The sequence below is a fragment of the Abramis brama genome (genome assembly GCF_963993115.1).
Source record: "Abramis brama genome assembly, chromosome: 2".
NCBI lineage: Eukaryota > Metazoa > Chordata > Actinopteri > Cypriniformes > Leuciscidae > Abramis > Abramis brama.
The window spans coordinates 39,331,272-39,357,809 of NC_139964.1; the positions used below are offsets into that span (position 1 = coordinate 39,331,272).

Sequence of the window (26,538 nt, forward strand, 5' to 3'; positions counted from 1 at the left end):
AACTACCTTCAAATGCACTACAACTAAAATATCTTCATGACAAACCGAAAATAAACCCAAAATAAAGGTTTGAAATTATGCCTGAAATATATCACTACTCTATACTAAAATGTACTTCTCAAAGTAATACTAATAATATTATTTCTAAGGAATATCATACAACCAGGATATTTTTTCATCCATGTTTTAAATTTCTGTTCTGTTGCGTTGCATCTTATTTGACAAAAAATAAAAAATGTTATATTTTCGTTTGATTACATTTTAAAAGCTTGATTAAATTGTTTAAGTTTATATAAATTTGTATTAAATCATAAAGCACAGATTCCATAAAAATAAAATGGAAAACACAGAATTTTGGGAAAATTCAAATGGATTTCATGGGGCCCTCAATTAAAAGTTAAATACAGAAGTAAACATTTGAAGTGGATCAAAACCTTTCATCAAAGTTATACATGAATTTTGAACAATACCCGTTCTTGTCTTAGGACAACTTTGATGAACTTTTTTGATCCACTTCAAATGTTGACTACTGTATTATGTGGAGTTTAATTGTGAACAAACAAGTTTACATGTTTACATTCATTCTCAAGGTCTAACAAATATGTGGAAAGTATTTCCTTCCCCCTTTAATGATCGATAACGTATGATATGGTATCTTTGGCCATATCGCCCAGCCCTAATACTTTGCATAAAATAGTTTTTAAAGAAACCTTGACAGAACCATGAAAAAGGGTTACGACAGAAGCACACAAAATTTGCGGTGAAATGAACACACATAAAGCTTATTGAGAGCTCACTGACCTAATTCATCTTCGCCAAACCCCAGGATGTGGCCTACCAGCGAGGAACCACAGGAACTGCTAGTACCAAGACAAAGAGGCTTCTCTTGCCACGATCTGTCTTCTGAAGGCCTCTGGAGAATTCTGAAGTTCCTGAAACAATCATACAGTCAGGGGTTTAAATCATAAATACTCCAATACTCTTTGCTGTCTATCATTTATGATGCCCCAGACTTGAGTGAACATCTTGGTTGTTACAAAACATTAGGGATTATTTACTGCTTTGGATTTTCAAGGAACAATTTCTTTTCTACAGTTTATCTCTCACTGTTGACAAAAACGGAAGGCTGATAGTGAAGGAGGATGAATTACAAATCAGTGCAAAGTGTGAAAAACATATACCGGTGGCCAATTGACCTGGCAGGAAACCTACTCTCAATTTACCCTGAAAAAACTCTTTTTCCTCATTGGGGTATGTGGCAAGTCAGTGTGTGTGTTGGCACAGTCAAAAACACAGGAAAGATGGCAGTTTCCTTTTGCAGTTGAATGATTACCACAAAACCCTATCAATGAGCTCAATATGTTTTATTTCCTTTTTTTTTTAAACATAACCATTTTGTAGTCTCTGACTGTGTTTAAATAAATTAAAGATACATACCAAGTTGTACTAGGAGTGCACAGATAGAAAGTAGTTAAGCATAATTAATAATTATAATATCACATCCTATAATAATTGAACATACCCATTTTTGTCTCCAAATACATAACTTCCATAAAGTCTTCTTGACTGACATCCCCTGTAAATGAATCCACCAACTGGGGTGGCACCTCCGTTTGACCCCACGTCATATATAGATGGTTCATTTTCTGTGGGCAGACATACCAACAACTCACTATTAAGGAAAAAAAGCAAAACCAAGCAACAAGTCGACATGGGTTTTATGGGTTATTTGAGTTAAAAGAAATGAACCCTAATCATCTGTATTGTTTAGATAACTCAATTTTACACATTTAACAAACTAAATGTCTTCAATCACCACCCTACATATGTTGCAAAGTTGATTTATCACCATAATAACAGTTTCCTTTGTTTGTGTAAGGGATATCCATGTTTACCACAATCTGTCAAGAGACCATTAGCACTTCACACAGGGTGGTTTTAATTAGCTATTCCCCAGACGGTTATAAAAACACTATGTAAACTTGATATGGAGGGCTGTGTTCATTTCACTAAATGTCCTTATTAACATTTAGTTTGAGCACTGTTAAGTTCACATTATAGCTCAAATAGATTAGGGAATGGACGCGAGAGGAACGGAGAATGGGTGAGGTAATCCTACAATTACTATTGAGTGTTTGCGTATATTTGTGTAAATTTGTATGGCTACAAAGATTACAGCAGCTTAGGGAATGGCGAGTATTATAATGTTACAGTCAGAGCCCAGTAAAACAACAAAATGTGATTTAATGAAGTAAGTCATTCACCATGGTGATGGTTTAACATCGTAAAGGGCCTGGTGTTTGGGGTAATTTGGCACACTTGTGAGACAATCTTTTTGGGGTTTAAATGCATTGGTTGGGAGAGAGCCATATTTGTTTGCTGCCAATGTGTAAGGAGTACAAGAAAGCCAATCTTACACATTGGCAGCAAACAAATATGGCTCTCTCCCAACCAATGCATTTAAACCCCAAAAAGATACCAGAAGTGAATATATATATATATATATATATATATATATTCACTTCTGGTATTGATTTAAGGTCTTAGTCAGAACGACTGAGAGAAGAACTGCTATGTTGGTCATTCTATGTTACAACAATGCACTAAATGACCATATAAACACCTTTTGACAGCAATAAATTATATTGTATACATGTATAATTATATATAAAATATATGTGCTTGCATGCTCCCAGGAATGAAAATGATTTTTATATTTAACGTGTGGTCTCACGTTGTGAAACAATAGTATTGCAATGGTATTTTCGAATAAGACGTTGATCGGTTTCTACGGAAAGTCTTAAATCATTTTTTTGGAGTGTTCCCTCATTCCACTGAAGACACGCTGTTCTCAGCATAAAAACTTAACATAATTTTATAACCAGTACATGGACTGATAATTTAATGCTTTCTGAAACACAATACAGAAACTTCTTGAGTGGTTGCCTGGTTGCTTTGCTTGTTGAAAAGCCTTTCTGTCTGTACAGTAATTCATCATGTTTTCAGAAATCAGCCACTTCTAACAGGCATACCATAGTCTTTCCCTTTGATGACCTGTAGAATCCTGCCTGTTGTCGTATTTTTGCCAACAGTATCTGTGCACAGAATCAGCAGACTCCCATTGGTGTCCATGCGGAGCTTATCCACTGCACACCTAGAACACAAATTATTATTTGTAAATTAATTTTTCAAGACAGCGGCAATGTAAACAACACTGATATTTTTGTTTATATTACCATTCATTTAATTATAAAATATATAATTCTAATTCATAGGTTTGCCAAGGTCTCTTAATTCCAGAAAAAATCTTAAATCTATGGCACACAATTACATTCTAGAGAAACGTGTGCTTCCAACTTTGTGGTTACAGTTTGGGTGGGCCCTTTTCCAAAGCGAGGTCCATAAAGAAATCATTTACAGCGTCTGTTGTAGAGGACTAGCCAGTACAAAGCCCAGACCTGAACTCCAATGAACTGGAAGCCAGACCAGTTTCTGCGCTCACTGATGTTCAAGTCTGAATGGGTGCAAATTCTCACATCCATTTTACAACATATAATGGAAAGACTTCATAGAGCAGCTGTTAGGAAGGACAAACTCCCAAATTATCAGTGGTTTTTAAATTAAATGCCCGACAATTGTTTGAATGTCCCCTTACATTTGGCTATAAATTGTTTTGGGGGTTTTTTTAGAAAGGAAAGTCAGTGAAATATTTGACCTTACCTTCCTGGGTCATGCAGTCCATGGGAAAAGATTTCAGGGGGCTGATTTGTGCTGTTAAAATAAGGGTTGTTTCTGGGTATAGAGTAGGGTGGACTACAACTATCTGTGTCCACATCCACTCGAAGGACAGATCCTGTGAAATCACTATGGCAGAAAAACACTCCATTGAACATATTTAAAGAAATACTGCAATCACTATTTAGCCTCATAGCTTGACTCATTAATAGAGCCTGATTTATCACAGTTACTGCATTCAATACTGTACCTTAGACCATCCATCTCCTCCATATCGTCCAAAGTGATCATGCCATCACCTAAAAATATGTGCAGAAGCCCATCAGGCCCAAAGAGGAGCTGACCTCCCAGATGCTTTCGGTGGAGCTCAGCTACTTCCATTAACACTCGAGTAGTCCTCGTGTCCACCTGGTTTGGATTTTTCCTAAAACCAAATATTAAAATAAAACATTTAAACACAAAACTACATCCATCCAATATATGGAAAATACATTTTCCAAACCGCTTGTCCTATATAGGGTCGCAGGTATGCTGAAGCCTATCTAAGTGTCCCAGGCCATAGAAAACTAAATACATTTAAACACAAAAATAAATTAATATATACTTTTTTTTTTCATCTGTAAAATAAATTGTAAGATATACAAATATATTTTAATATACTTAATAGTTAAAAAAAATTGCACCTAAAAATTAGCACAGAAAAAGAAAAGTCAACAAACTTGCCTAAGCCTGATTATAACTCCCAACCAGATGACACTGGCAAGCTTGACATCTGAAAGGCTAATTTACAATGTGATTAAAACAAAATGTATACTTCAGCATGTTTTGTTAAGGCTGGGTGTTTTGCATTGCAGCTGGGGAGCTAAAAACAATCAGAATGGATGTCAGCTATCGTGATAATTATATGTTGTGATTACATTTCTCTATAAACCATTCATCACTGTCAGTGAAAGCATTTCATGAGGAGCTTGGCTTCTCAAGACGGATCCAAAACCAGATGGAAAACAAACACTACGCATGCACGTCCATGTGTAAAGTGTTTGATCCAAGGCCCTCACCACATAATGACATTGGAGGGACCAAATGTGTGGGTAAACCATGGTTTTGTCATCAACAGATTTTTTCCCTTTTTTAAGACAATAATATTATGTTGTTGTTGGTTTTGTAAATCAAGACAATATCTGAATATGAAGGAGGATACGTCCTATGATGGCTACGACTGGTTAGTTGCCCCTGTTCTTGGTCAAGCTGTGACTGGTTTCCCATTACCTGGACACCGTGTACTCGACTACACGAAGAATGTGGTCGTGTGGTCCGATAGCCCAACGCTCCTGGTTGGTCGTGTAGGAGACGTAGAACTTTCCATTTTTCTTATAATTGGGGTGGAATGCAAGGCTTAGCAAGCCTCTTTCATCTCCTCCCTGCAAGTCAGATGGGGTACACAAAGAATCCAGAAGTTAATTATGTCCCTTTTTTAGATTGGGCTGGGCTGCAAAATGCTTAAGCAGTGCATCCCCAAGTCCCCCTCTCTCTCTCTCCTTTTTCTCCGTCTTTCTCCATCTCAGTCTTTCTCCATATGTGGGCCAGTTACCCCATGCCCTCTTGCCCCCTTGCTTTTTTTACCTCCCCTCTCCTTGACTACTGCATTACAAATGATTATAAAACATTTGACTTCATGCAAACCCCCTCCACACCCACCTTTTCACCAACCCTGTCTTGGTTATAGACGCTTGTATTTGGGGCCAGGCTCCTCTGGGATGCCCAGGCCCTCCTTGCGGCCTCCATTGTGCAAGTGATTTGTGTGTGTAATCTTAGGGGGATATCCGTGAATGCAGTGCTGAGTGGCTGAAACAATTCATTAGCTCGCTCGCAGTTCATAGAGAGCACAAAAGTCCAGGATTCCTTTAGCCCCCCCCCCCCCCCCCCCCCTCCTCTTTTTTATTTTTAAACCCGTGCAACATTTGAGAGAGGCAAGAAAAAGAATGGACAGAAAAGAGAAAAAAAACTCCCACTGTCTTGGCAACAAGTTGGAAAACATTGAATTTGCTTGTGTAATAGGTAAAACCTCTCATCCCGCAGGCAACTACATGAGTTGTCACTACTCTGGTGGTCCACTCATCATAGCCTGTTGTAATAAGCAGCTATGTCACGTTAGTTCCTGGGGAAAGTAATAATGTTGGACTTTCCTCCCTTTCATCTTCCCAACTTTGTTTTCTTTCTGGTAACACAATTGAAATGAATGAACGGATTGCTAAGCGTATGCCTCATGAATGAATGAACCAAACAATGAATGAACAAACGGGTTTAAGGAGAATCCCTGAAAAAATGATTGTGATTTAATGCTTTGGGATAAGACGTAATTACAACACATACAATAACAATTCAGTGATATTGGCTGTCAAATAAGTAAACAAACAGAGTTTTCATGAAATTAGCTGTCTATGCCACCTCTGCGGCATTCCTTTCTCATTTCTCACAGGAATTTAGCAAAAAGAGGTCTTCTGTGGATTGCTGAAGTTAGCGGTGTGGTTCAGCACACGGTACACGCCAAAACATACAGATCATAAATTGGTCAGAGCAGCTCTGTTGGGCTGTGCTGAAGTAATCCAATTCGGATAGGCTTCAAGTGCTAGCGCTTCATCTCTGGAATGCTCCAGAGGAGTTCGAATTGGATCTGTAGGGACACGAATAATAACACTCAGGAGGCCTCTTTAGTTGACCACAAAGCGAAAACACGAGCAAAACTTTGTGGTGCCCATTAAATGTCTGTTCTACATTAGTCAAACACAAAATGAGGTTGGGTTGAGTTAACAGCAGGTTGATATCATTTATCCATTCTCTGCATTTTCAAATGAAACATTCTTCCTTTCCCCGAAACTCCCTCCCAACATGTTGGACTCCTGATGCACTGACCTGAATCCCAAAACAAACACAGAGGGAGCAGGTCAAGTTAAGAATTCCAGAGAGTCGTATGATCTCAGGCCAGGGACCACCAAAGAACAACTGTAAATTAGCTGAAATATTAGCTTTTTGCTAATGATCGTTCCTTCAACAAGTAGGCACAAAAAAATCTTTACTTTTCCAAGCCCATTCCTCTGGGTGCTACCAAAAACTTAATTAAGAGAAGACAAACTTCATGATAGCCTCCCTCCATCCATCATAGCAGATGTAGGGCTATGTGTACAAGCCTCAGCTTAGTTGCAAAGCTAGTACATATTGTTCCACTGTAGCAGCCACAAGAACGTTTGTTAGACACTTAATTAGGGTAACCTTGCAGCATGCTGATGTCGATAGGAACACTTCAGCTTTAAATTGTGGCTTCAAAAGAGGTCCTACGCTATGTTATTGTAAGCATTCTGTGCACTGCCTGTTGCTTTGACAGTCCGAAGATTAGGTTGTAACAGCTTCTCAGCAAGAATGCTAGTGAGGGGTCAGATGAATTTGCAGACAGGAACAGAGCGCTATCGCCTCCCTCCAAGCCCCCCACCCAACCCATCGGCAGCTGCTTGCCTTTCAGGACTTGATGCATGGCCTGGCTTGCACATTGTTTCTGAGCACCTTTTGATCCTTATTGGCTCAGGCAATCCTACATAAAGAGGCATTCCACCCGAGCTGATTGGAGAAAAACAATGTGTGCCTACCTCAAAGGCAATCTGAAATGCTCACACTAATTCAGAGCTCCATTTAGTTCAACACAATGAATCCCAAGACCCAAGTCAAATCCCCCTCCTCCACCTGTTAACACACATTAATCCTGTGGCAGCACTGGAGTTCTGGGTGAGGATCGCTCATTTTCAAGCAGTGAAAAGAGCAGATCGAATCGTAGGATAACATTCACTCAATACAGAGGCAGCTCTCTGGAGCAATCCACAAATCTTCTGAATGGCTCTATCACAGGTGCTCATCCTGTCTCGGGGGTCCTCGCAAAGTCTAAACCTCGGCCAGGAACTCAGAGGAAGCTATGCGAGATGACAGCAAAGCAGCGGCTGTTTCTCAAAGAGAACTGTTAAAAGAGTCAAAGGACGAGAGAGGAAAAGGTCCATTTGTCAAAGCTAGGATACTTATTTTTTGACAGAGTCAAGAGCCCTCCTGCTTGTCTAGCTGAAAGAGCTCAACAGCTGTGCGTGTCAAGTGACAGAGTGCACAACATGCTGTGATCTATTTGCTTCGGCAAGAAATATTTTTTTGCAGCTGGACCCCTTGAGTTAGTTGATACACCACAATGGAACTGCGCTCACATTGCGTGCAGATGTCTTATTCACTACATCTAGCAAGGACAACAACAAAGCAGTACCATACTTGTGTACCTATCACATCAACATGGACTGAATCAGGGCTCTTTCACACAAATAGTTTAGAAGATAAACACTTTAGGGCGCTGAAATCTTACACTTCAGGATTTTGCTTGTCACTGTATGACTATTTTTCAGCATCTGGAACCCCGTAACGTGTTCGCAAGACATCTCAAATGAGTTAACTGGTAGTTAACTATTTAAGAGCCCAATAATAGCACTCTTACTTTGCTTAAACCAGTACATGGTAGTCAGGCTGGTGCGGGATTGCACTTTAAAGACTAGCCCCAGATGTGAGAGTGTAATAAAGTAGTTTGAAATAAATCAAACTGGACCATAATCCTATGGCATGCTTCCACAGCAGCCAGTGCAATCCACCTTGCGATATCTATGCAGCAGAAGCAAAATGGCAAAGATGTCTCCGCCTGGCCAAAACCAATAAGGCATGTAATCTTTGACTCTTCTATTGGAAGAACAGAATTTGGGTCAGTGACAGATAAGAGTGTGTATGATAAAGAACTATATAACAATAAAACATAATGCCAAACTAAAAGGCTTTTAACAACCTTGTTTTCTATATCACGACAGTTGTATCACCCTGACATTTTTTTTTATTTATTTTTCCTTTATGCTCCCAAAATATATTAACAATACATTTTAATCCAGAAATGAAAATCATGTCAGTACATGGAGGAGAGGGTGCCTTTGCTTTTCAGTACAAAACTTCTAGCTGTAATCCGAGAAGCGCAAATCGCACAGAATATTTGATAATGTCACACAGTGTGTGTGCGTGTGTGAGTGAGTGAGTGAAGATATATGGTTTCATCAGAGAACACCCACAGTGCTCTGGGAGACTCCCTCAAGTAGACAGAGCATTGTTTTCAAGCAGTTTGGCTTAATTGGCAGTGAGGGGATTGGGCTTGAAGGAAATACAGAACATTAGAATCAAAGTCATGATAAAACACTATCATTCCCCTTCATGCCCAAGTTGGGTCCCAGCGGGTCTCGAGGCCTTCCACGGGCACAAAGGGCACATGTCCTGTTGATGCTCCAAGTAAACATGGCTTACTCAGAATGACTTGGACAAACTTGACAGAATAGCACTCTTGGGGAACGCTGGGGCTTGAGCTTACTCTAATTGTCATAATGATTGCTTTATCCACAGCCAATTATGTTTAATGATGACAAGGCACATTTGGGGTCTTTCCTGTGGGGCTGTTGCATGTTGACTCCATAATTGCTCCTTCTCCCTTTATACAGTAAGTGAAGCAACAGGAGGTATGCAATATACATAAACTTCCTGTCAAAAAGCAGTCATCTTCCTACATCTCTGGACACTTCCTAAATGAAATGTTCTCGAATTACAGAATGCCTCAGTTCTTGTGGGGGCAGATAAACATCTGTTGTGACACACGCCATAACTACTGCTGACAGACATGCATGTAAGCGAATGCTACAGCTGGCAACATTTCAGCCTTTCTCACTGATCCTCAACAACAAAACACAAGGTTTCCTCTGCTGGCAGTCAAGTTGACAGCAAGCAAACCACACACATAGAAGCCCACATACAGAATGCATTTGTATAATAATATAATTGTTGTGCCAACACTATTTTTGGCTTCAATATAACCCTCTATTCAGGTTTTGATTTGTGGTGGGAGGAGAGGAAAAATGGAAATAAATCCATAGAAGTTGTTATTGTGCTCCTTTAAGATTGTATTCTGTTAGGGGGCTTCATTTCTCCCACCTCGGCTTTGTCTGAAAAGGTGCCAAGCCAAAATGATGAACAACAGATCTTTCAGGTTTCAGCAAAGCTTACTGATTTATGGAAGACAGACTTTTCTGATGGTGGGAGGTCAGGCTGCATGAATTTCAAATAGCAGCTAGTTCCTCATCAGAGGCAGATATTTCAGTAATTTTGGGAGAGAAAACCTAAGTTTAGCTAAAACTCACCATTATTAGCATGCTTAAAAATACTTGTATCAACTAGGATACGATTCTGAATAAACAATCCTGATTAATGTTTAGCACTGTATAATATGTTATAGGTGCACTCTGTCATTTTAGTACATGTTGTGTTAGCCGACATGGCATTTGTCTTGGGCTTGGATGCAACATCATGCTAAATAAATAGTTTATAATTAAAGTCACAATCAAACGGAAGTAACATCTTTTCTTCCATACTGTGACATACATCAGAGTGGAATAGATTATTGTAGAAGAAAATATATGTAGGGTGAGGACTTGGTTCTATCCATCAGTTGTTAATTGGATTTTGAGATATAGTCATTGCACTCAAAATTTAATGTGAGATTGCAGTCGCTTTTGAAGGGGCGGGATTTAAGCAGACTAAATGACTGGAGAAGTTCGGCATACGACACCGCATAGAAGTCATTTTCACCAGAAGATCAAGTTATGTTATTTCGATTAAACATTACGAGGCCCAAAAAAATTGTACATACATGGATTATTGTTCACAATATGATCTATAATATGCATTTACACAATAGAGATGGAGAATAGATTTTATAGAGATACATTATAGCTGTATAATTTCCAACTTCTTTCCAATTAGAATTTCAAGCTCCGAAATAATTTTTTTTCAGGCCACTGATGAGACTGGAATCTTACTCTGACATAAGTGACCATGACTGTAAACATACATCTCATTTTTATGTCTTTATGTATAACACCTTTTAATGAAGAAAAAGAGCTAAGTGCCACTTACCTTCATACCGCTTTGGACCAGCTTATGAATGTCCAGAAAAGGCTCTTTTAGGAGCTCCATGTTGTATGTTAGGATTCGTACAAAGCCTTCCTTCTCCAAAATAAAAAGCCGCTGTGATCCATCCCCACAATGCACCACGCCAACAGGCTGTCGAAGACCACTAAGGATCTCCTGAGCGCAGTAGCAGTTGTGTTTATGTTTTCTGTATGAAGGGAATGGCAAGATTATACATTTTGTTAGATTAGTTTATGCATCAGGCTTTAGAACTGTTGTAATTTTTCAATAAAAACAAATAAAAGTCTATTTTTTGTTGTTAACAGTATAACTGTGTAAGTGGAATTGTTATAAACAAATTTTCTGCTTGACAGACTGATTTGGGAGTAGACTGAATAAAACTCCACAGTGGAAGTTCATTTAACACAGTCAGACTTTGGGGGCTCTCAAGCTGTGAAACAAGTGTTCCATTAACCACAAGTCACATTTGATGTGGGGACACGCCAACTCACATTATGCCTTAAATAAAACAAGGGCATCAGCGGTGTGGGTGCTCCAGTTAACAAGCAGTCTTCGAGGGATTTTCCATAGATGTAATAGGGGGTGGACTGGCAGTGAACGTATGTCTGACATCTCGTGCCTGAGCTGTAACGTCAGTCTGACGCTCTAGCAGTCACTTTGCCTGATCAGATATGCTGCTTTACTGGCCATTCACACTGGGAGATCCGATGAAGAAATATGACGTTCGTTTACAATGACTGTGGGCTCAAGGCCTTCTCAAAACACACAGTGGATTCACAGCTTGTGATTATTTGTCTAAGAAGGTCACACGAAAGTGAGGCATTTATCACGGTTAACACTAAACTGAGGTCAGCAAGAAGATGAAGGTCACACTTCACTGAAAGGTGTCATTAAATCAGATCGCTTGAATAACTGAAGTGAAGTAAAGGTATGCCGAGGGTGACATTGACACACGTGTCATTATGAGATCAGGGATGTGATTTTCTCATAACGAAGTAACTCACTGCATAACTACCATAGTATGATGCATAGTTGTAGGAAATAACTAGCTAGTGACCATTAGTAACATTAGAAACCATAGTAACATGGTCGCACCTCCGTTGTTTGAACCACGTTGGTTCAACGAATTCAGACTGTTGTAAATGACATCATGCAGATGGAGTGATAACTTCTGCTAATTAATTTATCAAGATCGCAATTGTAACATTGTAGTCAATTTACACAAAACAACAGAAAGCAGTTCATTTTTTAATTACGTTTACATGCAGTACGTAAATGGCATACTCTCATAATAGGGGCGTTTCCTCCGAGGAGTCAAGGGAGGCAGTGCCTCCTCAAAAAAAATAGGATGAGAAAATAATCTATATTATAAAAATAAAACACAATGTTAAATATTACACATTAAAAAGTGTATAAATCACTTGTTTTTTAAAAGTAACACTGTCTAAAAGCGACACCAGCAGGTAACGTTACAGCGGGAGGCCTTGTCTCTCTTGCCTCCTCTTGAGCCCATTGAGTTTTAACAGACCCCCTAAAGCATGCTGTGGGTAATTAAGAATGAATGGGGGAAAGTCACGTGAGAGGGGCAATGCCTCCATCGTGCTATGACTGGCTATGATTGGTTTGTACGATAAATCCCACCACTTGTTTTCGTGAGTGTTCCGCATACGCGAATCAGTCTGAATGAACAAAATGACTGCATTAATGGGAAGACTATTTACAAAGTAAGTAAAAAGCTAAGCCACAAAATCAAACTTGAAATTAGTGGTCGAGCGATATTGTTTTTTTGATGCCCGATGCTGATGCCGATATCTTAGAGAGGCAACTTCTTGTATCAGCAATCCTATTAGTTTTTTTTTCACAAATAAAGTAATTGTTTAAAAAATGAATATGTGAATAAAAAGGAAGTAAACACTGTAACAGGGCACTCAGTAATCTGGTAGTCAGTAATCTGGTAGTTGCCATCAGCAATGGCAATCATATTTTTTCAAATAAAGACAAGGTAACGCTAATTTTACATAAAACACACAGTGAAAACTATATGAATATGACGGTTGGCAACTGGATATAGCACGGCATATTTTAAAATGAAGGATTTAAAGTTTTTCGACCGCGTCTCCTGTGAAGCTGATCTTCTGTTCGCATTCACTCACTTTGCACGGACCGACCATCACTCGCAGTAACACGTTTATGCGCAGGCTACAAATGCACACTTCACAACAGATCACAGATGGATTCGGTTAATTCTGCAAGGTTTGTGAAATTAAATGTTCATTAGATATTCAGAGATTTGTTTAAATGATGTAGATGCGCATTTGCTGAAAGTTGACGGTAAATGAGAAAGTATTTTAGCCTGATTGTTTGCCTTTTCTGTAACAAATAATATAATATATATTATATTATATATCGCATACCATTTACTTTCTTTGTTTACCAGTTCTGTCTAACAAAGTATTAGATATGACTGACAGAGATCGTAAACTAACAAAGTCGTAGAATGTGAGTGAGCTCTGTGTGATCAGGCTCTCTACTCAGACGCTGGTGTTCTCAGCGCCGCCCGTCAAAATAAAAGTCCGGAGCGCAGTCAAAATAAAAGTCCCGCTTCCAACACATCGGCCAATCAGAAAAACTTATCGGCCAATGCCGATATTTAAAAAGTGCCAAACATCGGCAGATATATTGGTCTTGGCGATATATCGGTCGACCACTACTTGAAATGGCCTGAAAACATGACGACTGTGGGAGTTTTTTAATGAGCAATCAGCTTGGTGAAATTAAAGGTACATCTTCGTGTTTGTGAGGAGGGGTGGTTCTCAATATCCCTCCTCGTCTCCTCGCTCCTCTGTCCTCCATCCTATGACCCGGAAACCGATCGAGCTCAGCCATCTTGAAGGACATCTCAATTCTCTAATTGCACCGCAAGGAGTCGAGGAGTGAGAAGGCTTCCTGAGGAGTCATGAGCAAGGATACACAGGTGTATCCTATGCGGAAGAGTTTTATCGACTAAAACGTGACGCACATATAAATTCTCCTCCCCCTTCACATCGGTCACAATCATTTTAATTTATACTTTACCTTTGCAGTTTATATAAACCACACATCTCACGTATTTCAACAGGGTATCTTGCTTTATTATTATTTATTATGAATTTCTTAAATAAACAAACTTCAACAACATAAGGGCAGATCCTTTGAGCGCTGCTGATGACGCAGTGAAGTGACGCTTGAGTGATCAAGTATTCCAATGTATAAAAAAAGCTTTCATTCGATTCCTCTGTCCTCATTATCTTTCCTTGCAGCCTTCCCTCGCATCCTACAGGGGGTGGAGCTGAGACACGAGGAAAGGAGGCAAGAAAAGGAAACGAGGATGCACAAATAAGAAATGAGAATCACCCGAGTGTTTACCGAGCATAATGACTAATGATCCCACTATAAGTTGACTATTCAAAGAACAGCTGAACATCAGTTCACAAATAAAATATATTGTTTAAATTGTTACTGTCTTTAATTATTGAATGCATGTAAAAATGCTTAAAACACTAACTTGATGAGATTTATATTTGTTTTTAATAAATAGAACATTGATTACATTGTTAATGTAAAAATACAAAATTGAATTGAATTTGGTTTATTTTTTTCTTTGTTTCTCTTTTTAAAGTAGTGTTTATTTAACCAGGAAAATGTGACAACATTAAGTGTAACTGGAACATGAATTTAAGTTTGATTTATTTAAAAAAACATACAAAAAATCTATGAGGACTTAGCCCCCTCATTTCAGAACACCACTGCACGCTACTGTCTCGTAGGCAGTTTTTCACTCACCGGCCACTTTGGCTACTAAATTTTTACGTTACCGGTCATTCAGAACTTCTACTAGCGAAAAAAAAAAGAAAGAAGAACCAGATTAACTACAACAGCTTATACTGTATATGTATTATAAAATATATATACAGTATATAAAATTTGGATTTCATACATTTATTTCTTATTCAAACAAAATCCTGTTATACAGCCATCTCCTCCCTTCTTTCATCCAGATCCTTTTCACCAAAAATGACAGATCAATACAGTACAAAGAACATCAAAAAATGTAGGATGCTGGAAAATAACAATGTCTTTTTGTTAACCAAATGCTTTTTTTCAAGCGCGCCGTTATTTGTTGCATAGTGATGGTCATGTTCCAGTAAGCAATGAGCTTCAATGAGCAGATTCTGCACAATTAGCTGTATTTAATATATCATGATGACTCACGAGTTGAGTATTTGCATTAAATCAGTGCAGATTTGTTTTACACTCACTTCCACGAAGTGAGTAAACATAACAAGTAACCTGCCAAATTGGCTAGTGATTTGACCCGCCCCAACTGACTTTTACCCACATTTGGCGAGTTGGTGGGTGTTAATTTCAAACCCTGCTCGTAGGCTATATGCGGTTCATTTACCGAATGTACAGTGTATGCCAATTCTTACGCATTTACACTCATTAGCACTCTTCAAGAACAGTGCTAATTGTTGAAGAACAGTGCTAATATATATATATATATATATATATATATATATATATATATATATATATATATATATATATGGAATGAAAGATACACAGTTGTAATCGGAATTATTTAACCCCCCATTGCAAATCAGGTTTATTGGCAACATTTTCAGACTTTCAACTGTTTGCAATGAACAAATCAAACAAAAGTAATTGAAATAACACAACAAATGTGTCAAGTGTTTACCCCAAATTCAACTGAAAATGCAACTTTTAATGACTTCTGCAGTCTCAAAATTATTCAACCCCTTCATGGCAAGCATCTTTAGTACTAGAACACCCTTTTGCTGTTATGACCTGCAAACGAGATGTATAACCAGACACCAGCTTCTGGCAGCATTGCTGAGGAATCTTAGCCCATTCCTCATGAGCAATGGCCTCCGGTTCAGTAATATTCTGGGGTTTGAGTACTGCAACCGCCTTCTTCAAATACCACCAGAGATTTTCTATGGAGTTCAAGTCAGGTGACTGTGATGGCCACTGTAGAATATTCCAGGATAATATTCTTCTGCAACCAAGCCTTGGTGGATTTTGAGGTATGATTGGGATCATTGTCCTGTTGGAGGGTCAAATGACACCCAAGCTTCAGCTTCCTCACTGACGGCATGATGTTTCTCCTAGGATTTCCTGATACTTCAATGAATCCATCTTGCCTTCCACAGGCACCATGTTTCCAATGACAGAGGATGAAAAGCAGCCCCAGAGCATCAACGAGCACCACCATGCTGAACTGTAGACAGTGTTCTTTTCAGCATATGCTTCATTCTTCTTCCTCCAGACATACCGCTGATCCATAGGGGCGAAAAGTCCCAGAATCCTAAAACTTCTGTCATTTTGAGCAAACTGGAGCTCATTTTGAGCAAATTGGAGCTGCCTTTTTAGTCCTTTTGGGTCAGTAGTGGTGTACATCTTGGAGTTCTGGCATGGAAACCGCATGCGTTTAGTACGCGACTTACTGTTCAAGCTGAAACCTCAGTGCCTGTTGTCACCAAGTCTTACTGCAGGTCTTTTGACTCAAAGGTTTTTCTGAATCTGCCTTCTAAGAAATCTGGTTGCAGCCATTGAGAGCTTCCTTTTTCTGCCCCGTCCAGGTAATGTACCTGGTAACCACTGTTACTTTACATTTGAACTTGCGAACTATGCTTCCAATGGTGTCTTTAGGAACAGTTAGTTTTGCAGATTTGTGCTGTTATGAGGGATTCTATTCAGGGGGGTGAATAATTTTGAGACTGCAGAAGTCATTAAAAGTTGCATTTTCAGTTGAATTTTGTAGAAATCACTTGAAACATTTGTTGTGTTGAGCAATTTCAATTACTTTAGTTTGATTTGTTCACTGCAAACAGCTGAAAGTCTGTAAATTGGGCCAATAAATCTGATTTGCAATGGGGGTTGAATAATTTTGATTACAACTGTAGAATGTACTACGTTAGATTGCTTATTTTCCACAAGAGCATGATCTATTTAAGTCCACATGTCATTCTAATAAGAAACTATGCTTCTAAACACAGATCGAGAGCTTTAGTTCCAACCACACAAATTTGCGATGCTGTTTGAGAATGTATGTTGGAACTATGGTGTCGGGAAATGCCAAATCGTTGAACTATGTTAGTAACAACGGAACTTGTGACCTACAGGTGGTATTGTTGACTGCACATATATATATCCATTATTATAAGTTGTGCAAAGTGAATAACACTATTCTGACTGAGGTTACAATCAGCAGGATAATCAGCTATGAGCTAATTTTTTCTCAGAGCCGGTCTCAGTTGACATCCGTCACCATCTTTTGTCACAAATGGTCAAAGCCTTCTGACTGTCACTAGTGGATCAGAGCTCCTGCAGTATAAGCACTTTCTTTGTGTTCTTAAAGCTGGCTAAACTCAGTCTGGACACAAAGCTCTGGCTTGGAAAGGGGGACAGTGGACCAGTCAATGAGTACATGCAGGAATGTTGTGACATGGAAATTTAGTCAGGCGTGTCTTGTCTCTGGTGACCTTGTTCAGGCTACCCTTATGATCAAGTAGTCAAAGCAGGTCAGTCATACTGGGCCATGGGACATGGGATGACGGTAAGAAAGTTTCTCTCATGCCTGATGATGAATGTTGTTACAGGCAGATGTCATTACACATAATAATTCACCCAAAACATGGTCATTTTGTCATTATTTAAGCACCCTCATGTCAATTTTGAATAATGTACTGGACCCTCTTTTCTATTCAGACGCTTTCAAGTGTCAAAAAGGATGCAAAATTACTGTAAAAGTACCCCATACAACTTCACTAGATTCATTAGATTCCAAGTTTTCTGAAGCCATACAGTACCATTTGTGACTAAATCAAAGTGGTTATTCATTAATAATCTTCCTCGTCATTGGCTGTTGCAACAAGATTGAGTCTGAGCTGATCTTCAGAACCAGTTAGTCCAAATAATTTGTGAATCATTCAAACTGGTTTTGTGAACTTGATCATCCGATTCATCAAAAAGAACGATTAGTTCTCATATCAGACATTGTTACTTCTCTTCTATACTCTCATCGACGTGCCAATGAGCACTAGGGCAGGTGTCAAGAGTTTTGTGAATATTTTTATCGTTTGTTAAAAATTTTATTGTATGACTTTAGAAGACAAGGTACTATATATTTCCTACAAGTCATGTGGACCATTAGCATTTTAAAGCTTGATAGCCCCATTTCACTTTCATTGTAGTGCAAAGATTGGCCAAGATATTCTTCATAAATTAACTCTTAATTTTCTCAGAATTTTGGGTGTACTATTCTTGTATGATTTAAAAACTCTATTGAATATACCATATAAAACAAATTAAGCTTAAATCAGAATTGTGTTTTCAACAGTAATAAAAAAAAAATGTGTGTAAAACTTAAATATACCTGTTAATCCCTTCTATTTTTTCATCTAACAGGTAGTTGGAATCTCGGCGCAACTGCTTTCGGTGAAAATCTGGAAAGCACAGCCCACCGTCCTTCCTTCCATAGTACTGGCAGAACTCATCCACGTCGGCTTGGAACAGTTCTAAAAAACACAGACAGATAGACAACTGGTCTCAGCCTGAGATAGACACCACACAGGGTCCATTGATGATGTAATAACCTCCAAAACCAACTGAATCCCCTACAGTCAAAGCTGTACTCGAGTCAAGTATGTCCTCAGCCATCAGACTGCTTATTGTGTGGGCGTTTTGGTGGTGATTCCGGTGCCAAGCTTAATTCCAATCTTGTCTATGGTGCATTTATAAAGTACTGAGTCTCAAATCAAGACATTTGTTTTTGCCTCTCATATCTGACAAGTGCAAGCCATGGTCATTCATACCAGTCCAGATCTTTAACCATTTGTTATAAACGGTCATATTTGACAGAGCCACATTGATACACACTTCTGAGTGCTACAATTATGTGATGGTTGAACCCCAGTGAGGTATTATAAACCATTACAGACATGTGTGGTCCGTATGTTGAGTTTAATTAAACCCAAAAATGGTTTTTAAACCCAAAAACGGTCAATGCTCAATCTGTATCTACTTCACTGTTATATTTTTCAGTAGAAACATGCAGGTCAAGTCCAAATAAATGATAAGTGCACACCCAAACTGATTGATTATATTTCAGAGATTAGGTCTGCTTGCTTACTTTCAGGGAAAACACCCTTATTTATTTCTCCAATAGTAGCCAAGATAATTCCACCATCTAGAGTTTGAGGAATGTGCAATGAAAAACCTGAAAAATTAAGCATGTGGCAAAAATAAATCGTGGTCAGTTTCTAGGAACTGTCTTCCTTTTGGCTGAATGAGTAGTAGGACGACGAGGGGAGAGAACAGGACTCGGTTTGGTAGCCGAGACCAGCGTGACCTAAAAACCACACTGATATGGTTACCACCTTAGCTAAACCCTCTCATGGGGAGGAGTAGAGCAAATACAGCAGTGATAGAAACACAAACACACTCCTCTCCCTCCTTTCATCTCCAACAAGTCCCCCATGCTGTCTGAGGAAGGGGGCTACGGGTGGGAGTGAGGCAGCAGCACCAACAACAGAGGTGATAGGATATCCCTAAACATCTAAACACAACAGTGAGATCAAACACACAAGCACACCCACCACTACCTACACTCACACTGCCATGCCACCCACACACAAACCACAGTGGTTATCTTGGGCCTGATGTTGTGAGAAGTAAGGGTCTGGGAGTTATTGTCAATAACTGTGAGATCAGAACTTTTATGCAGTTCCCACACTTTCAATTTCCATAATTTTTCCATGTCCTTTCAATGTCAATGTTATTTCGGATTGCTGGAAAAGTATTTTTAGAAATAATTTTGATTGATTGGGTCTGTGCTGATGAGGGGTGTGGATATATCCTCTCAAAACATTTTGGAGCGACAGGCCAAGTCTTAAACTTTTATTTGATTAGATTTTTCATCCAGTTCTGCAATAGCATTGCTGAATACTTTAAATGTGTTTAAAGATACAAATCATATAATTAATTGTAGTTTAAATCGGTTAGCTAAAATGATTTTATTTAATCAACCCAATTCATAACTTAATCTTTACTAAATCAAATAAAATCAATACATTGAAAAGACGACGGCTATAAAATGTATATTCTGGAACTGAAACACTTTTCCTTAACCTAAGGGGACTGAAAGTAAACAGCATGAAAATATGAAGGCATATTTTACTCTTGAAAACCAATCTGCAATCATGGTCTAAAAACATGCTTAAAAAATATGTACATGAATGAATCACATGAACTGTCTAATTTGAACAAACATGTAACTTCCCCAAACATGGCAAAAACACTGTGTGGCCTTAACTATGGTCTCAGCCCCTCCACAATACTTTAGAGTTTTATTGTACTGGCCTCCAAAAACAGGACAGAGAGAAAAAGTCTCCACATCCTTAGCGCTATAGTTATACTTCCATCTGGTTATCTTCCGAAGCAACCTGGGTGGCCACCCAAAGTACTTGACATCTTGATGCACTTCAGCAGTTTTACATATACACAACCTTTATAGAAAAATAAATGTGTCATTCGTCACCACATATGCTGATTTGGGAGGCGGAGAGGGGAGGGGGTAAGTCTTTTGGCCCCGGCTCCTGTTCTCAGAGACTTTACCACTATTTTTCTCTCTCTCTCTCCTTCCCATAGGCTTCCTCCTTGTGCAAAAAGTCGAAACGGACTGCACACCCTTATTTATCTGTTTTATGGAGGAAGACCAAGAGGTAAACTGTATGTATACAGTGTCTGATTTGTTGGTCTATCCGTATTTCCGTGGGTGCATATGTGCGTGTTGCTCTCTGTTTGCATATCGGCCCCCATCTAATCTGTTATGGCTGCACTGATAGGAAGAAGGTTTGGTCTGGCGGCCAGCTTTCTGCATACCATTCCATCTGATGGAATGCATCATGCAGCGAATGTTGCAACACTATAGAGCAGCTATGGGATGTTTGCTCCTGATGTCATTCATGTTTGGGAGAAAATACAAACCTCATGATGGCTTAGAGCTTTTCAGGTCTTCGGACTCCTCCCCTCTGCCATCTGTCCCCCCCCCCCCCCCCATTTCAGAGGCCTTAATGTTTGTCTTTTCATTGAACGTAGGCTGCCACCAAGAAAAACAAACTGATTATATGTGAGCATTGCCTTGAACAGCCCTCGTTTTCCACTGCATCCTGTAAAGTGTGTGTGTTCTGCTGGTGAGCTGAGGTGTGAGTGTCAGTCATGTCTAGACCGTAGTCAGACCGCGCACACACACATACCCAGAGACAGATGCACATAAACACCAAACACATCTTGGCAGGCTGTGCTGACGTAAAATAAGATGCTTGCCAAAGGACCAAGGGGAAGAAACAGGTCATAAAATCATTCATTTACAGCTACAGATTTTCAAGCTTTGTTTGGGGCATGTGTCCGCCAATGTGTGTTTACATGTAAGCTTAACAAATATGATAAAGTTTGAAAAGCTATTACAGGATTTTTGAGAGATCAAAATAGGGAACACTGAATGGACCTCAATGGTCAATGCCAACGTAGCAACATAAAGAAGGATTAAAGATATTCATTAACATTATTTTCATGTGATTTAATAAAGATTGTCTTATGAGACTGCTTCAAGGTGGGATCTGAGCTATGGTATGTTCTTGAGTTCTTCATTCTGTTTTTGAATTCTCCATTCCGTTGCCATTGGATTCATTAATATTCAGCAATAAAATATTACATATTTCATTTTAAATATAAAATATTTAACTAGTTTAATTATTATCATTTATATATTATATTTTAAATGCTTATATAATACTATTAATTTTAAGCTTTTTTGTGATACCTGAAAGAAAGAACCTGCAACAAGTGGTTCCTGAATGGCATCTGCCGAACATCAGATTAAACAACCTCTCTGTTTCAAAGTTTGACATGCATATCTGCCACATATATTTGTTTTCTCCCAGAATAGGGGGGTTATGCGGAACAAACTTCCATATTCTGTAAAACAGGTTGCATCTCTTCCGGTTCAGGTCTTTTGTAAGTACTTCATCAAATATAGAGCTGTTTCACACAAGCAAGCAAAGATGAGCATAACCAATGCCCATCGCATATATGCAGATTGATATGTAAAAGTTTTTATTTTATTTTTCTGCTTCTCACTAACATTTAGATATGTTAGTGAGAAGAATAGTGGCAACAATAAAAATAACTAGCAAGGTTGGCTGATTACCTTAAAATCCATAGATATCGCCATAATTTCGTACTGCCGTTAACACTTTCTCCGACAAGTGGATGCAATGAGACCTGTTTCCCTGTTTGTTCATGTGACGTTTGGCATAAAGCCTATAAAATTTTCCAGTCTGATACATTAATCAATCTGAGGTCATTGGTTCAGAATTATTGTAATACATGTGTCTGAAGAGTTACTGATGATCTTTATGCAGAACTCTAGTATGTATTTAGTTTGTTACCTGGTACGTGTCCCCGGCAGGTGTAGTAGAACTCTTGGCAGTAGTCGTGGCATAAGCGGGGTAGATCTTGTTCTCTGTGTGGTGATTTTTCAAGTTTGGGAGAGTGGAAGAGCATCTGGGCATGTGGTGAGCAATGGGCACACTTAATCTCCTCCAGAAGTCTAGAACACTCTGTGTTATTGGTTGAGAAGATCTGAGGAGAAAAAAGGGTAGAACTGTGGTTCTAATTGAATGGTTAATTCATATTTTACTTATGCTACAAAGTTCTTCCTATATAATGACTGTATATCATAGGGGAAAAAAACTATGCGGTTTGACACACATTTTTTGGAATGTTTTCTAGTTAATTGGACGCAATTCACATTCTAAACATCTTTCTTAACAAACACCACACATCCATGTGGACTTGATTTCTCCTGATTTGTTTATTTGAGCTCACAAACAGCTAAGCCAAAATTGCACCTCGCATGGCAGCTGAGAGCTGAACCCATGCTGGAGCGAACGGATCGAAATGAGGATACTCAAAATGTTTCTTAAGACACCAAGCAAAAGTAAACAGTAGATTAGGGCAGTGAAAATGAGCAGGCTTATTTATGTAACAAATTAGCTGTAATAAAACAACAATGTAATCTGCTCCCTTCCTCAGACATGTGCCTGGGCCACAGCAGTCTGGTAAACCTCCCTCTCTCTCTGTGTGAGGTCCATGTGTAAACACCAATTTACAGATAGACGGGCACATCATTCCTGTGCTGGTATCAACAAATTAGCAGTCTGTCCAAGTCAATTAGACCAACACACCCAGCAGACAGCGTATAGACAGCCCAGCTCCTTCCCGGCCCACTGCTCTGCATAGTAAACCATTTGGACAGATTTCTTTGATTTTGATTCTCCAGATTCTTTCAAGTGAATCAAAACCATCTTTGTGGCTGGAAGATAAAACAGTGTCCAAAAATGTATTGACACCTCCATATGAACCTGATAGTCTAAAATTTTGTCAATTTTCAAGCTATGGTCTGTCTTGCAGTGGTTGGTGTGCTACCCTGGTTTGTGAGTGGCAACTCTCCTGCTTTAAATTGCCCATTGATTTAGTGAGCCATGGACTGGCACATGGTCCATGGAGAGAAGCATTTGTGTGCTCTCAACCATGCACTCTTCCCATATGTTGCTGGGATGGGCTCCAATGTTGCCATCAGCCTCACCAGCAACAAGAGGACCTTTGTTTTTTTGTGTGTTTTCCAAAAAATGCCAAAAAGTTGTTCAAAGCTGCTTCAAATCACACCACGGTCTACATCACAGCCTTTTAATGCCATATGTAACTACCGTTGAAACATGCCAGTTCAAATAAGAGGCATATACGAGTTTAGGTCCAACTGTCCATTACTCAACGGAGATTTTGGGAGGCTTGTTAATAGCAGATCCTTAGAAATGGTGTTGCTCGGCATCAAAATGGTAATATGTCTACATTTAGATGACTAATCTATTGATAGTCATGTTTATATAGTGAAATCTGAGCAGATGTTGGGATCATCCATCACAGCACACAATATCCTTTGTCACTGAAACTGACAGAACAAGCGTATAAACACACAAAGACTCATTTGAAAACAATCGCTTGTCATTAAGCGACAAACAATAAGGGCAGCTACACCCTCACAAGTTCTTAGTGAGGTGCAGGAAAGGTGATCAATGATCGAAGTTACCGCAACTATAACAGTCAACAAATAGATTATTTAAAGAATGAATCACCTGACATGATTCACACAATTCGCAGTTCTTCAACCCCCCCAAATGAAACCACAACTGAGCTAACTTCCCCACAAAACCTGTAAGCTTAGTATTGAACCGCTTAAGTGAAACCATTTTGGCCCTCTGGGAATTGATGTAAGTAAGTTTGTGGTGGGGAGCAGGACAAATGCTCCCTCTCAAAGGCATTAACCAACACTTGGACAGAGCCAAGGACTGGGGGAGAATGATGTTCTCCAGCTTCACCCATTAGTGAAACTAACAAACACAATGGTGTTGTTGTTATTCTTTTGCCATAAGCAAAAAGACTCCGTGTGTGGGCAGTGTAGTGGGGAGGAGGAGATGTCGACTCTTTTTTGTTCCATTCAGCCTCGCTCTTATTTGCATGACTTGAGCAAATTAAATGATGCAATATGGCTTTTTGTCACAAACCGACGTGCGATGCCACCCAGCCGCGTATGTCGATTTGCGGAGGTTGTTTACATGAGAAAAGAGAGATTTCTCGGCATAGAATGTGTTCATTGATAAAACTATTGAGATGAATCTTCTCACGTCTATAGAAAGCCTCAGAAAGGTGCGATTCATTACCGATCAAGAGACATTTGTGTCCCATCTGTTTTATGTAAATCGTATCCATTACTAAAGAGAAGCATATGCTGTCAATGAAACATCAGCGTGAAAGTTGCGCAAAATAGGTAGTGTATACATACAAACATTTAACTGCAAAAACACAGATTTTGAGAGCCATACAGATTAAGGAAATAATATTTTTGCAGCAGTGAAGCGATTTCATTCATACGCGTGCCTCGTGTTCGCGAGTGAATGATCAGAATGGAAACACTGCACGCGTTCTTACCTCCGTCCGAGCTGTTTTTAATTGTTTTTTCAATGTAAACACTCGCGCGACGTACGTGTTTGGCAATTGCGAAAGGTCCCACTATGTTTATAAGTGTCTCGTTCCATGTTTTAAGACGCCGTGTCATGGTAAAACAAGTTAAACTTTTAAAAACGCGTCTCGAGACTTGTGCGTTCTATTTTCGCTGCACTCACTGTTCAATAAACGCGTTAAATGCATGCTGCTGTATGCATACTGCTCACATGTAGGCTATCCATATGTTCATTACACGAATTCCCATTCTTCTTCTGCATACTGCTGTTACAAACATCTCATAATCAATTTATGAACCAGTTGCCATAACAAAACACGCATGATAATTTGAGGTTGCAAGAAGCCTGAACATACCCGAGCATCTCTCCGATGGAGTATTTGATATGGAGCCCTCCTGGACGGACAGCAGGACACGCGAGGATAGAGCCTGTGACAAACCTCCCCTCCACCGCTTCCCTCCAGTGACAGTTTTCTCTCCTTCTTCTTCAGGCGTTTCGGCAGACTTCCATCGTAACATCTCCTCCTCCTTGGACTTAATTCTCCTTTCTCGCCGAATTTCGCATCACCACATTCCCAAAAATTGGCCGCGACGGCCAACAAGAGCACAAATTGCAAATGCTTCATTTTACAGGGATTAAACCAAGCGAAACACGCGACTGCTCAGAAATAAATAGGACTGCTGTATGACAGTCCCCACGCGTCCAGAAAGTTGTTATAAAATAACTAGACTAAGAAACTATTCATTAACAAAGTAGTCTGAATCAAATTATAGTTAAGATATATATATATATATATATATATAAAAAAAAACGATAATAAATTAAGACAAGTGCTGGTTATGATGTTGTTAAAGTGAAAAAAAAAAAAAATGATATTGTATATTAATTCGAAATTAAATATATATATAAGAAAATAAATAAGAAAATAAGAATAAGAAATAAGAAAAGTGATCAGGTTATAGGCCTATACAGAAATCGTAGTAGTACGTCTCCTTGCCAAAAAGTTAAATCCCGTTGGTGCACAAAGGTTGATGCGTGTGATCAAAAGTTGCACTAAGTTGTCTGATGCATGCTCTTCAGTGCACTCACATGTTTCTCTTTGCTCTTTCCACCTTCTTTTTAACCAGCGCGCGAGAAGGGGAACGCGCACGATGACGTCTATGCAGTCCGGGAACGCGCATCATGGTGTAGTCTACGTAAAGAAAAGGTATTATACACTATAAAAGTGTTAGTAATTTTAACGGGGATTTTTTTTAAAAATTGCAGCAGTACAAACCAATAATCTTTATACTATAAAATATAGATTTTTTTTTAGCTATAAGTAAGAATTTATAACATATGGCAGATGAACATTCCCAGATCATCACATTTGTTTAGATTGTTTTTAGTTTGTTTTTATTTTTGTTATCAGCTACAATGGAGTGTTTTATGTTCCATTTTATATTATTTATTTCATATTTATTGCATTATTTCACAGTCATGTGTCACCCTGATATTGTCTTTGTGTGTGGCACCGTGCTCTGCGTTCATGTAATATCAAACACCACAAAAACCTTTAAGTCTATAAAAAATGTTACATTTAGCTTCAGATGTTGGGCGTTTTCTCTGTCTACCTTTGGCTCGC

At 39.0% G+C, this 26,538-nt stretch overlaps 1 protein-coding gene across 1 annotated transcript in view; it reads right to left on the reverse strand.

Annotated features, from left to right (window-relative positions):
• The window catches only part of hhip (hedgehog interacting protein), a 38,468-nt gene extending 12,808 nt beyond the window's left edge, over window positions 1-25,660 (reverse strand). Inside the window, exons 1-10 of the mRNA XM_084092288.1 lie at window positions 25,270-25,660; window positions 22,284-22,476; window positions 18,209-18,350; window positions 10,756-10,957; window positions 5,005-5,156; window positions 3,986-4,159; window positions 3,721-3,864; window positions 3,033-3,154; window positions 1,523-1,646; window positions 802-932 (exon numbers count right to left, since the gene is read on the reverse strand). Of these exons, the coding sequence (XP_083948414.1) occupies window positions 802-932; window positions 1,523-1,646; window positions 3,033-3,154; window positions 3,721-3,864; window positions 3,986-4,159; window positions 5,005-5,156; window positions 10,756-10,957; window positions 18,209-18,350; window positions 22,284-22,476; window positions 25,270-25,539 (1,654 nt within the window). The 5' untranslated portion in view covers window positions 25,540-25,660. The remainder of the gene's footprint in view (window positions 1-801; window positions 933-1,522; window positions 1,647-3,032; window positions 3,155-3,720; window positions 3,865-3,985; window positions 4,160-5,004; window positions 5,157-10,755; window positions 10,958-18,208; window positions 18,351-22,283; window positions 22,477-25,269) is intronic.
• Window positions 25,661-26,538: the final 878 nt, after the last annotated feature.